Below are 14,127 nucleotides of genomic sequence, written 5' to 3'. Positions count from 1 at the left end.
GTTTTTGCTTTAAGTGTTATATAGGGCCTCATATATAATGTGCTCTCAGTGTGGCAATTCATATAATAATCATAGGGGAGCGCTGTACCATTTTTTCACTATTTGACACAATAAAAATTACTTTTTTTTTATCACTTTTTTCTCTCCTATTGATGTATTTAGTCCCAGTGGTATATTAAAAGTCCCATTATCTTCTTCTAGGAATTGTGTTTGTGTATTTGTTGAGATGATACCTTCCACCGGGAATCAAACTCTCTTGGGATATCTATCATATTGTGGTATATCAGGAATATATTCATGTAGACCTGAAAAGTTGTTTTAGTTGGAATTTCTCTTCAGTCTAGTGATAGTTACAGAGAGCTACAGTAACTGAAAGACTCATACTATAGTTTATAAATACAAAATCAATGAGCAATTCAGTTTCATTTCATGGATGGAGTGCTCTAATGGTTTTTATATAACAGTTTGTAAAACAAAGTGTTTATCTACTGATTAGTTACAATTAATAATGTATCTCTTGACGGTAGTAACATAGTCCCAAAGACATAATGAAGCTCAACATTTTACAATCCACAATACCATTATAAAGGGAGATGTAGCCTTAACTAAATAACATTTGAGAATAGACCTTTTTCCTTTTTTTTTCTTTTTTAACCACTTCAGCCCCGGAAGGATTTGCCCCCTTAATGACCAGCCCATTCTTTGCGATTTGGCACTGCTTTACTTTAACGGAAAATTACGCGGTCATGCGACACTGTACCCAAATAAAAATGATGTCCTTTTTTTCCACAAATAGAGCTTTCTTTTGATGGTATTTGATCACCTCTGCGGTTTTTAGATTTTGCGCTATAAACAAAATAAGAGCGACGATTTTGAAAAAAACGCCATATTTTTTACTTTCGGCTATAAAAACATCCCAATAAAAAAAATTGAAAATTTTATTTTTTTATCAGTTTAGGCCAATTTGTATTCTGCTACATATTTTTGGTAAAAAAAAAAATCCCAAAAAGCATATTTTAATTGGTTTGCGCAAAAGTTATAGTGTTTGCAAGCTTCGGGATAGATTTTTGGACTTTTTATTTTTTTTATTAGTAATGGCGGCGATCTGCGATTTTTAGCGGGACTGCGATATTGTGGGGGACAGATCGGACCCCTAACTGAAATTTTTGACACTTTTTGGGGACCAGTGACACTAATACAGTAATCAGTGCTAAATAATATGCACTGTTACTGTATAAATGACACTGGCAGGGAAGGGGTTAATACTGGGCGTGATCCAAGGGGTTAAATGTATGCCTATGTGCTTACTCACTGTGTGTGTGTGGAGGGGGGGGGGATCTGTTTCAGCTCAGCTGAAACTGCTGATCTGTCCCTGCCTGTCTGAGAGAAGATCCACCTGCTTTGCTTACATAAGCAGGTGGGTCTTCTCTCCATTTCCCAGACGATCGCGGGAGGAAGGCAGCAATCGCCTCCTCTCCTACTGCGGCCTGTCTAAACGCAGCGGGAGTGCGGCTCCGGCGGTGCGCATGCGCCGCCGAAACCACATGCACTCCAGTCACGTAGTACTACGTGACTGGACACAGTCGAGCCGCCCTGCCACAGTAAAAAGCCGGTGGGCGGTCGGCAAGTGGTTAAATAAAACACAGTTTCTCCCTTTTTTCAGTCCAGCCCACGTCACAGTATACCAAAGGAGTACAATTGGAAGGCCAGTACAATGTGTTGTCACTCTATAAAAAAGAAGTGCTTGAACAATAACCTTTATGGCAGGATCACCAGATATTTTGTTAATGAAGCTGCAGATTTATAAATATTGAAAATCACTTGATAGTATATTAACATGCAAAGCTTATACAGGATTTCAATGGTTGGGTTGATATACAGTTAGGTCCCTATATATTTGGACACAGGCACAATTTTTGTTTTTTTCAGGTATTTACTAAAATATATTCAAGCTATAGATAAATAATGGTATGGGCTGAAAGTGCACACTCTCAGGTTTAATTTGACAGCATGTACATCCAAATCGGAGGAAGGGTTTAGGAATTACAGCTCTTAAGAATAGCCACCCCTCCTTTTTCAAGGGACCAAAAGAAATTGAACATTTGAATCAAAAGTGGTTTCATGGCCAGGTGTGGGCTACTCCTTCGTTGTTTCTTCATCAATTAAGCAGGTACAAAGTCTGGAGTAGATTCTAAAGCAGCCCATACACGAGTTGAATTCCTAACAAGTTTTCTTTTCGAAAATCAGAAATTTCTTGCCCTTTGTGATCTGCTGGTGCCACCATTGATTTCGAAATTCGACCAAATAACTCTTCAATTTCACCTCATGTTGCTACAGAAAATAATTTTCGTGGCCACGAATCTTCTTTTCTTTACAGGAATTTTCTTTTCTTGTGCTCATGTGCATTTATTTATTTTTTATTTTTATTTCTCACATGCTTTTTCCCATCATTGATTAAAAAATTGTTTGTTTTTCGAAAAAAAAATTTACATGCCCGATCACACAAATTCTATGGCTACACAAAAATCGGCTGTTGCTGCAGCCCACTGATGATGTGAAATTTGAATAAAATTTCATATATAAGATTTTCCAAAGAAAATGATTTCAAAATTAGTCCTGTGTATGGCCGGCCTTAGTGTGGTATTTTCATTTTGAATCTATTGCTCTGAACCTACGTCAGGCGTTCAAAGGAGCAGTCCTTGCAAGTGAAACAGGCCATTGTAAGGCTTCAAAAATTAAACAAATCCATCGGAGAGATAGCAGCATTAGAAGTGGCCAAATCAACCGTTTGGTACATTCTGAGGAAAGAACAACGCACTGGTGAGCTCAGCATTATAAAGAGGCCTGGACGTCCACGGAAGATACCAGTGGTGGATGAACGCAAAATCCGCTCTATGGTAAAGAAAAACCCATTCACAACATCCAGACAAGTAAAGTCTACAATCAAGAGAAGATTTTAGGAGAGCAAATGCAGAGGGTTCACCACAAGGTGCAAACCATCCATAAGCCTAAAGAATAGAAAAGCCAGATTAGACTTTGAAAAAAAACATGTAAAAAAATCCAGACCAATTCTGGAAAAGCATTCTTTGGATGGATGAAACCAAGATTAATCTGTACCAGGATGATGGCAAAAAAAAAAAAAGTGTGGAGAAGGCTTGGAACAGCTCATAATTACACAACGTCATCTGTAAAAATTGGTGGAGGCAGAGTAATGACATGGGCATGCATGTCTTCCAGTGGCACTGGGTCATTGTTTTTTATAGATGTGTCAGAAGACAGAAGCAGCTGGATGAATTCTGCAGTGTTTAGAGATATACTGTCAGCCCAGATTTAGCCAAATGCAGCAAAGTTGATCGGACGGCACTTCACAGTACAGATAGGCAATGATCCAAAATGCACTGCAAAAGCAACCCAGGAGCTTTTGAAGGAAAAGAACTGGAATATTCTGCAATGGCCGAGTCAACCACCCAATTGATCATGCATTTAATGTGCTGAAGGCAAAACTAAAGGAAGAAAGACCCACAAAGGACAACTGAAGACAGTTGAAATTAGAGCCTGGCAAAGCATCAGAAAGGAGGAAACCTAGTATTTGGTAATGTCCATGGTTTCTAGATTTCAGGCAGTCATTGCTAGTAAAGGATTCCCAACAAAATATTAAAAATGTGACATACAGAGCCAAAAGTATGAAAATTGTGCCTGTGTCCAAATATATATGAACCAAACTGTATATTTTAAGCAGGGAAGTTTTCACTGCACATGTGGACTGGAATGGGCAGAACGATAAAAGGGCAGATTAATGAAACTGTACACCTGCAGGTTACAAAAGCGGGGGCTGGATCAATACTAGGGAGCAATTACAGTTCAAAATCAGTTCAAAGCTGGGTAACGGAGGAGATAGATGAAATATATTACCAAGAAAGGGTACAATCAGTGAAAACCAAAGAAGCGTACAAAATGGAAAGCATTGCTGAGTCTGGTTCACAGGTGAACTATAGTATGTAGGCGTCTCAATGAGTTTTCTATAGGACTTCACTTTGTCTCTGATTGTCTGCATTATAAATTCAATGTGCTACAAAGCAGGTCAGACAATGACCGAAGACATGCCTGGATGAGGTCACAAATGAGCTATTAGAGCCATTGTGCTGTAGTGTAGAAGTGAAGGGGGTAATACGCCATAAATATAAGAGCATAATATGCAAAATGGCTTTCCCAAAAAATGTTACACCCTGCCAATTTTATAAAGGTGACTTAATCTGATATAAAACTAATTTCGATGCAGTCATTTTATATTTCTTGTTCAATAATTTTTATTGCAGGTATATCAGTAACATAAACAGCCTAGTCTGCCCGTGCAGAGGCTATGACTGGCGGCATAAAGAATACAAAATACACAGTATAAACAAAGGAGGGAAGGCCTCCTATCTAGACAACACTGTGAAACATTATACAGCAATGGTAAGGGACTTATATTAGGGAAAATCATTAGATTGTATGTTAGAATGTAGGTAATGGGACTATAGCACTTTGCTCATCTTTGCCAAAAGAGTCAGTATGTAAAAAGGTGTACAGATATCAGGCTGCCTATTTTAGAAATGTTTTTTGTTGAGTATCAGAGTTGCTTTAGGATCCAGAATTTTTATTTTTTTTGCAGCCTGAAAGCTAATGGGTCTATATACGAACAATGCAGCTAAGCTGTAAAGCAATGGTAGTCAGCTTTCTTAACACCTTCCCGTCCAGCCTACAGCCAAATGAGGGCCCAATGGTGGTAAGCTGTTAATGCGCGCCCCCGAGAGAGCACAGCTCGGCGATGGGTGGTGCAGTGTGATGTTCAGACACACCGCATCTCTGCATATCAGTGCCCATCAGTGCTGTATATTAGTGCCTCCTTATAATTGCCCATCAGTGCCACATATCAGTGCAGCCTATTAGTGCCCATCAGTGCCGTCTAGCAATGCCCATCAGTGCTGTTTATTAGTGCCTCCTTATCATTGTCAATTAGTGAGCCGAAATGATAAAAATGTTGTTTGGATACAGAATTGCACGACCGCGCAATTGTCATTTAAAGTGTGACAGCACTGAAAATTGGCCTGGCAGGAAGGGGGTGAAAGTGCCCTGTATTGAAGTGGTAATATGGAGGGCCTCAAGTGTGGCCCTCAGCATCACCAAAAGGCCAGACAAAAAAAATCTGAATTTTCAGTGTCAGAGACAGAAGACACACAATAGGATACAGTCAAAGACTATAGGCATGATACAAGAGAAGTTAGTATAGCGAAAAATCAACAAGTGGGACACAATCATGAAGTGGAACGAAATTTATTGGATATTTCAAACTTTTTTAACAAATAAAAAACTGAAAACTTGGGCGTGCAAAATTATTCAGCCCCCTTAAGTTAATACTTTGTAGCGCCACCTTTTGCTGCGATTACATCTGTAAGTCGCTTGGGGTATGTCTCTATCAGTTTTGCACATCGAGAGACTGACATTTTTGCCCATTCCTCCTTGCAAAACAGCTCGAGCTCAGTGAGGTTGGATGGAGATTTCAGTTTTTTCCACAGATTCAGGTCTGGACTTTGACTTGGCCATTCTAACAACTGGATATGTTTATTTGTGAACCATTCCATTGTAGATTTTGCTTTATGTTTTGGATCATTGTCTTGTTGGAAGACAAATCTCTGTCCCAGTCGCAGGTCTTTTGCAGACTCCATCAGGTTTTCTTCCAGAATGGTCCTGTATTTGGCTCCATCCATCTTCCCATCAATTTTAACCATCTTCCCTGTCCCTGCTGAAGAAAAGCAGGCCCAAACCATGATGCTGCCACAACCATGCTTGACAGTGGGGATGGTGTGTTCAGGGTGATAAGATGTGTTGCTTTTACGCCAAACATAACGTTTTGCATTGTTGCCAAAAAGTTTGATTTTGGTGTCATCTGACCAGAGCACCTTCTTCCACATGTTTGGTGTGTCTTCCAGGTGGCTTGTGGCAAACTTTAAACAACACTTTTTATGGATATCTTTAAGAAATGGCTTTCTTCTTGCCACTCTTCCATAAAGGCCAGATTTGTGCAGTATACGACTGATTGTTGTCCTATGGACAGAGTCTCCCACCTCAGCTGTAGATCTCTGCAGTTCATCCCAAGTGATCATGGGCCTCTTGGCTGGATCTCTGATTAGTCTTCTCCTTCTATGAGCTGAAAGTTTAGAGGGACGGTCAGGTCTTCGTAGATTTGCAGTGGTCTGATACTCCTTCCATTTCAATATTATCGCTTGCACAGTGCTCCTTGGGATGTTTAAAGCTTTGGAAATTTTTTTGTATCCAAATCCGGCTTTAAACTTCTCCACAACAGTATCTCGGACCTGCCTGGTGTGTTCCTTGTTCTTCATGATGCTCTCTGCGCTTTAAACGGACCTCTGAGACTATCACAGTGCAGGTGCATTTATACGGAGACTTGATTACACACAGGTGGATTCCATTTATCATCATTAGTCATTTAGGTCAACATTGGATCATTCAGAGATCCTCACTGAACTTCTGGAGAGAGTTTGCTGCACTGAAAGTAAAGGAGCTGAATAATTTTGCACGCCAAATTTTCAGTTTTTTATTTGTTAACAAAGTTTGAAATATCCAATAAATTTCATGCACTTCATGATTGTGTCCCACTTGTTATGGATTCTTCAAAAAAATTACAGTTTTATATCTTTATGTTTGAAGCCTGAAATGTGGCAAAAGGTTGCAAAGTTCAAGGGGGCTGAATACTTTCGCAGGGCACTGTACATTCAGGAAAAAAAGGACATCTTATTTGGGTACAGCGTCGCATGACCATGCAATTGTCGGTTAAAATAACGCAGTGCCATATTGCAAAAAACAAAAGGTCCTGGTCATTAAGGGGGGGGGGGGTTAAATCTTTCGGAGGTCAAGTGGTATTGCACACTGAAACACCCAAAAATAGAAATATATTGCAGCTTACTAATTCTTAGATGTGGTGGCTGAATTAGCTTTCTTTTTTTTTTTACTTTATTCTCCACTAATAATATAGTGAATAACACACTTCCTGTCTTAGGGCGACCATGCTGATTCACTTTACTGTATTTGTGGAAGAAGCCATGGCTGCTCTCCTGATTTGGATTAAGTCTTCTTCTATTCATTAAGTGAGGGGAGAGGAATTGGTAGTTTACATTTGCCAGCTTAGAATAAGAATATTTGTGTTTTCAATTTAGCCGACAGGAAGTGACAAGGACAGTGTATTTGTTAAAAATGTTTTAATCTTAAAAAAAATCTAATGCAAACCACTTCTAAGCCTGGTAAGCTACAATATAGATATTCAATTGAGTTTCGATATCCTTTAAAGTGAGGCGTACTTTTCCAAAAAAAGGCAAAGTATACAGATACACTTTAATTTCTCTGTCTACAAAGCAATGCTTTGAGATATTGCTTCCCGTCACTAAAAGTCTGGTAGCCGGCTCCCATTATAGATGGATAACTCGAGCAGCAGAATACGTCTGCAGAGCCAAATGTCTAAAAATCATACATCTCTCCAATCAAGGCTGGACTGTAACAAGCTCCTACCACGCACTCTGTCTCAGAATAGAACATTTATATCAATGTCCACTTGAATTAGTCAGCAAGCTGGGAGGTATGCAGATTAATCTGCAGTGCACCAAACTGAGCTGTCTCTGACTGTTTAATTATAAAGCACAGGCTGTCAGTGACTGGGAGCAAGCACGGTGATTTGGATTCAATTATCAAGATGTGTGTGTGCTCTGGATGGCTTGTTTATTGGAGTTTATTAGATTGCACAGGAGCAAACAAGTGTCTGTGCTCCATGTGAGCAAAAAAAACATCAGACACCATAATGTGACCTCAGGAGATCAATGCAGATGCAGTGCTTGCTATAGCATATGGCTCTGGTTGGAGAATATCAAAAAAGTATATTCTGGCTAACTGGGACGTTCATCAAATAACAAAAGAAACTAAACTTTAATATATGCATACTAAAATGGACCATATTTGCATTATTTTTTTTTTGTTTTTAAAATTTTTTAACTTCTGAAGGACTTGTTCACATCCGTGCAGAGACCTGTGTCTTTCTGTACTTAAAAAGGAAGCCATTGTTTTCTGTGTGCCATATTCACACTAGAATGAAGTCTGCATTTTTTTTATACTGCATCCGAGCTCTCTGTCTGTTTTGTCACATTTCAATAAAGTTAAAAAACAAAAAAAAAAAACAGTTCACCCCCCCCCTAATGCCCGTACTGAATAGGCAGCAGGACTAGTGTGAACAAGTCCTTCAATCATCTGAAGGGCTCTTTCACACGGGTGTTCCTTTTTTTTTTGCGCGATCAGGTCCTTTTTTTATTTTTGTAACGGACACGGATGACACTTGTGTCATCCGGTCCGTATGTCCGTTTTTCATCCCATCCGTTTGCGGATGAAAAACTGACATAATGCATGTCTATGTAAATACGGATGTCTGCGGATGACACCACTGACATCCGTTTTTGCTTCCGCTTTTTGAAAGGAAGAAAAAATAGGGTTCTCCTCCGTTCAAAAAAACTGAACTGAACTGACAAAAAACGGATGTCAGAGGATGATCATCCGATGACATCCGTATTTACATAGAGATACATTATGTCCGTTTTTCATCCGCAAACGGATGGGATGAAAAACAGACATACGGAACGCCCGTGTGAAAGAGCCCTTAAGCTGAACTTCCCCAAAAGGGGAGGTTCTGCTTTTCCTCCTCCACCCCCCTTCCCCTACCACATTTGGAATGTTTTCAGGTTTTTTTGGGTGGGGAGTGGGTACCTGATGATTTTGACAGGTACAAGCTATAACTTCCGGTCAGATCTGCAGCGATCTGAGCGGAAGTTACGCCTTCTCCTCCTCTCCTTTCCCTGCAGCCTCTTGGGACACATCACAGATTCCAGGAGACTGTGAGACAAATCACAGGACGCTTGCGCATGTGCATTGGGCAGCTGGCAGTGAAGCCCACAGTTAAGATATCGATGCCTACGCCCAAAGACTGGTAAGGAGCCGGGTCAGGTGAGGACATCGCATGATTCTGGGACAGGTAAGTGTATTTTTTTTAAAGTCAGCAGCTACAGTACTTGTAGCTGATGACATTAAATTTTTTGATTCCAGGCTGAAGTTCCCCTTTTAAGAGCTGCTGAAAGCAGAAGGAGGCATTACCTTTTTACCTTGGATTCCTCTCACTCAGTGATCAGGCTGCAATATTGTTGTTTTGCAGAAAAAGATTTTCATGACTGTCATGTGAGTTGCAGTGATGGGGCGGTGTGATGTGTGTTTACTGCATCACACTGTTTCCTTGTTGTTCTTTGTCCAATGTATTCAACGTGGGCAAAGTGCCTCTTCCTTCATGTTACTGCACAGCAGCACCACCCAGTGCACTGTGATAAAGTACAGATTATCAGCATTTTATTGCAGCTCACTGCACCACATTTCCAGGCTGCGTTGCAGTGTCAACAAGGCAATAATTATTTTCTATGTTCCCCTAGCAGTGACTGGTTTTCATTAAGGAAAAATGCCAGTCACCAGTTGATGCTAATAGATAATGCCCCGAAACAAAGATTATGGCCTCCTTCTGGAAAGGAAAGCTGATGAAGGCACCATAAGGGGAGAAGTGCTGGGACCGATATGAGAGGTAATAAATACCTGTAAATTTTATACTGACATATTACTCAGCATGCATGCTCTTACCATGGAAAAAAAAACAACACAATATAAAAAACAGTTTTGTAGAATATGTTTTAGCTATACCAGGCATGTCCAAAGTCCGGCCCGTGGGCCGCTTTAATACGGCCCCACAGGTAATTTGGAAAAATCTATTGTTGTGGCCCCTGTGAATCCCCGAGCGCTGCTCAGGACCCCTGGGATCTCTGGATCTTTCAACGCCGGGGGAATGCAAGTATGCCATATTAGTTCTTTTCCCATTCATTTTATACATCCTCTTATATATGCTACTGTTTTGAATGACTTATACTCAAAATAATGGTCCATTCTGGCCTGCTGCATCCAATTCTGTTTTTTTCTGTTACTGTGAATACACTATTGTTAAAACCCACCACCCGCCCCCGCCAGCTTTATATCCCTTGCTCAATATGGCCTTGGACTTAGCCTGATTAGGGAGCACTAAAAAACACAAATAAATTTGGCACTAGTATGACAGGACCATTGCCCTCTCCATAATAATTGGCATAACACCTGGGGGTCAAGTAGCAGCTGTGTGGGAACAAAACACACCAGGAGGAATGTTCAGAAGTATCAGTAACAAAAGGGTTAACCATATATAAACACTATATGAACCCACTGATGATGATTAATGATGTTAGTAATAATAGTCATGAATGATGCCAATGTAGTAAATAGAACGTTGAAAAGTTGTCAGACCAACCATACCAAAAGCAGGCACTCCTCACGCTCCACTGGCTCCCCTGAATTGGGTCACCGCACATGGCGCTCACCAACAGCGGCTCTATTGCGGTTCAAGCCTTGTTCTGGTCCTCCTTCCCCCAGAGTCTGACGTCACATCCGGCCGGCACTCAACGTGGGTGATCGGAGCAGCCACAGATGGCGATCCTCCTTGCCTCCTATATCAGGCATTGTGTGACCCCTTTTCCACCCTTCCCTGTCCAGGATTGAGGCATTCTGTTATCATCTCCTCACAGCCCGAGCAATGCACAACTGTCCACACTCCTGCATTGTTCCTGGATGGTTTTATGCCTTCACACACACTGGATGGTCACCAAGCTGAATTTTTAACCCCTTATTTTGGCTTCACCATTGCAGATCCAGCGGGGGTCATTGTACAAGATGTACTGCTGTTTTATACATACATGGAACTGATTTTGAATAAAACTTTTCAATGTTCTATTTACTACATTGGCATCGTTCACCATGACTATTATTGCTGCCATCATTAATCATCATTGGTGGGTTCATGTAGCGCTTATATGTGGTTAACCCTTGTGTGACTGATTAGGGAGCAGGCATGCTCCGAATTGAGATGAATACATTGTAAAATCTCAGTTAATGCCAGTTGGTTTAAATCAGTTATAAATATATATGGACACAACATGTATACTTGGTGTTATGTTGCTGTTCATATTTTTTTAACTTAAGAGTTGACAGACATCCTTTATTACCAATAATATGTAATATACTTTACAATGTTCCCGACATATATTACAGCTTCCTGGATTCTCTTTTTCATCTGGCCTTTGGATATGAAAGGCAGAGTGATTGAACACCTGTTTAGATTTGTCATCCATTTGACGAAATGAAAAGTATGCTGTTTGCAATAAACTTTGCATAAAATAGTTAATTTGCATTTAATTTTAATGGTCCAAATATTGTCAGGCAAAATGGTCGGCCCCCACACATGTTCCCTTCATTAAATCTGGCCCTCTTTGAAAAAAGTTTGGACACCCCTGAGCTATACATATAAAAGACACCTGAACATCATAAATAGTCTCACGTATTAATTATTAAATATGTTTTAGCTATACATATAAGAGACACCTAAACATCATAAATAGTCTCATGTATTATTTATTAAAAACTCCTTTATGTACATTGTAATTATAAACTGGGGCAACCATATTTTCCTATTACAGTGCATCCGGAAAGTTTTCACAGTGCTTCACTTTTTCCACATTTTGTTATGTTGCAGCCTTATTCCAAAATGGATTAAATACATTTTTCCCTAAAAGTTCTACAAACAATACCCCATAATGACAAGGTGAAAGAAGTTTGTCTGAAAGTTTTGCAAATTTATTATAAATAAAAAACAAAAAAAAAAAAAAAAAATCACATGTACATAAGCCTTTGCCATAACACTCAAAATTGAGCTCCACTGATAATCCTTGAGATGTTTCTACAACTAAGCTGGAGTCCACCCATGGTAAATTCAGTTGATTGGACATGATTTGGAAAGGCACACACCTGTCTATATAAAGGTCCAACAGTTAACAGTGCATGTCAGAGCACAAATCAAGCCATAAAAGTCCAAGGAACTATCTGGAGACCTCCAAGACGGGACTGTATAGAGGCACAGATCTGGGGAAGGGTACAGAAAAATGTCTGCAGCATTGAAAGTCCCAATCATCCTGGCCTTCATCATCCGTAAATGGAACAAGTTTGGAACCACCAGAAAACTTACTAGAGCGTGTCGCCGGACCAAACTGAGTGATCGGGGGAGATGGGCCCTAGGGAGGTGACCAAGAACCCGTCGGTCACTCTGATCGAACTCCAGCATTTCTCTGTGGAGAGAGGAGAACCTTCTAGAAGAACAACCATTTCCGCAGCACTTCACCAATTAGGACTGTATGGTAAAGTCACCAGACAAAAGCCACTTCTTAGTAAAAAGCACATGACAGCCCATCTGGAGATTGCCTAAAGGCACCTGAAGGACTCTCATACCATGAGAAACAAAATTCTCTGGTCTGATGAAACAAAGATTGAACTATTTGGCGTAAATGGCAAACTTCATATCTGGAGGAAACCAGGCACCGCTCATCACCTAGTCGAAACCATCCCTACAGTGAAGCATGGTGGTGGCAGCATCATGCTGTTGGGATGTTTTTCAGCAGCAGGAACTGGTAGACTAGTCAGGGAAAGATGAATGCAGCATTGTACAGAGAAATGATTGATGAAAACCTGCTCCAGAGCACTCGACCCCAGACTAGGGCAAAGGTTAATCTCCCAACAGGACAATAACCTTAAGAAAACAAAGGAGTAGCTATGGGCCAGATCCTTGAGTGGCCAAGCCAGAGCACAGACTTGAACCCAACTGAACATCTCTAGAGAGATCTGAAAGTGGCTGCACACCAACGCTCCCCATCCAACCTGATAGAGCTTGAGAGGTCCTGCAAAAAAGAATGGAAGAAACTGCCCAAAAATAGTGTGCCAAGCTTGAAGAATCATACTCAAAAAGACTTGAGGCTGTAATTGGTGCCAAAGGTGCTTCAACAAAGTATTGAGCAAAGGCTGTGAATACTTATGTACATAGGATTTTTTATTTTTTATTTTTTTAACAAATTTGCAATGATTTCATAGAAACATTATGGGGTATTGTTTGTAGAATTTTGAGGAAAAATAATGAATTTAACCCATTTTGGAATAATGTTGTAACATAACAAAATGTGGAAAAAGTGAAGCGCTGTGAATACTTTTCAGCTGCACTGTACTTATGCAGGCTTTGCCTCCTGCTTAGACATTCTACACAATGCTCCAACAATGCTCCTAGTTACCAGAGACAATATAATGTTTTCTTAGGTTTTAGGGGACAGGAAAACATTTAGGAGAAGCATTTTTTCCAAAAGATAATAAAGTGATTCGGTAATGGTGACATCATTCCTAATGATTCTTGATGATATTAATATTGTTGAAATCCAACTATAGGTTCCTTATTTGAAATTCTTCATCCCATTAAAATAATTAAAAGGAAACAAAGAAAACTCTTACCTTGTCTTTTAGCTTTTCCATCCAACTTCTTACTAAAAAGAATAAAATAATAACAGTTACAAACTGAGCAAAGATAACTGCGCAAACCTGCCAAGAATATAAACATGTTTTTTTAATATTAAATCTGTATCATAGGAAAGCAGCTCAATAAACTAACTGCATTAGTTTGTGGTGTTTGTTTTTACTATCTACCTGGAGTACAACTTTAGGTATAATTACTACTTTTTACAGGACCCCTGACCCTCTCTCTGGACAGTGCTGATTGGCCCTGTGCTAATCACATGCACTCTTCCAAGAAAAAAAAATAAATAAATCTCTAGCAAAACACACCAAACTGAGTATGTGCAGCTTGCCTCCAACGCTCTATTCTATCAGCAGATGGATTGGGGGCTGTGAAAAAAGGGGAGGATTAGAGAAGATAGGTTCTATGCATTTTGGGAATCCAAAAACACCCTCCTTGTCAGTGATTGAAAACAATGCGAATGGACTAGAAGTGAACATGACCCTTAATGGTATTTCTTCCAGTGTAATTACGAGTATAGGTCTTGTCAGCAGCTGGTTTGTCATCTCAATGGAATGGAATGGTTGTAAAGGTACAATTCTTTTTAAAGGAGAAGTGCGGCCAAATTTGTTTGGCTGTACTTCTGT

The 14,127-nt window shown here is 40.0% G+C and overlaps 1 protein-coding gene across 4 annotated transcripts in view; it reads right to left on the bottom strand.

Annotated features, from left to right (window-relative positions):
- The window catches only part of ARMH4 (armadillo like helical domain containing 4), a 308,570-nt gene that overhangs the window by 30,031 nt on the left and 264,412 nt on the right, over positions 1-14,127 (bottom strand). For all 4 annotated transcript variants that reach the window (XM_082275044.1, XM_082275043.1, XM_082275041.1 and 1 more), the window contains one exon: positions 13,480-13,511. In XM_082275044.1, coding sequence (XP_082131170.1) covers positions 13,480-13,511 — 32 coding nt within the window. The remainder of the gene's footprint in view (positions 1-13,479; positions 13,512-14,127) is intronic.

This window comes from Pelophylax lessonae, assembly GCF_965119305.1.
Source record: "Pelophylax lessonae genome assembly, chromosome: 13".
NCBI lineage: Eukaryota > Metazoa > Chordata > Amphibia > Anura > Ranidae > Pelophylax > Pelophylax lessonae.
Note: the sequence above shows the minus strand (reverse complement) of the source record. Positions and strands in the feature narration are given on the sequence as shown.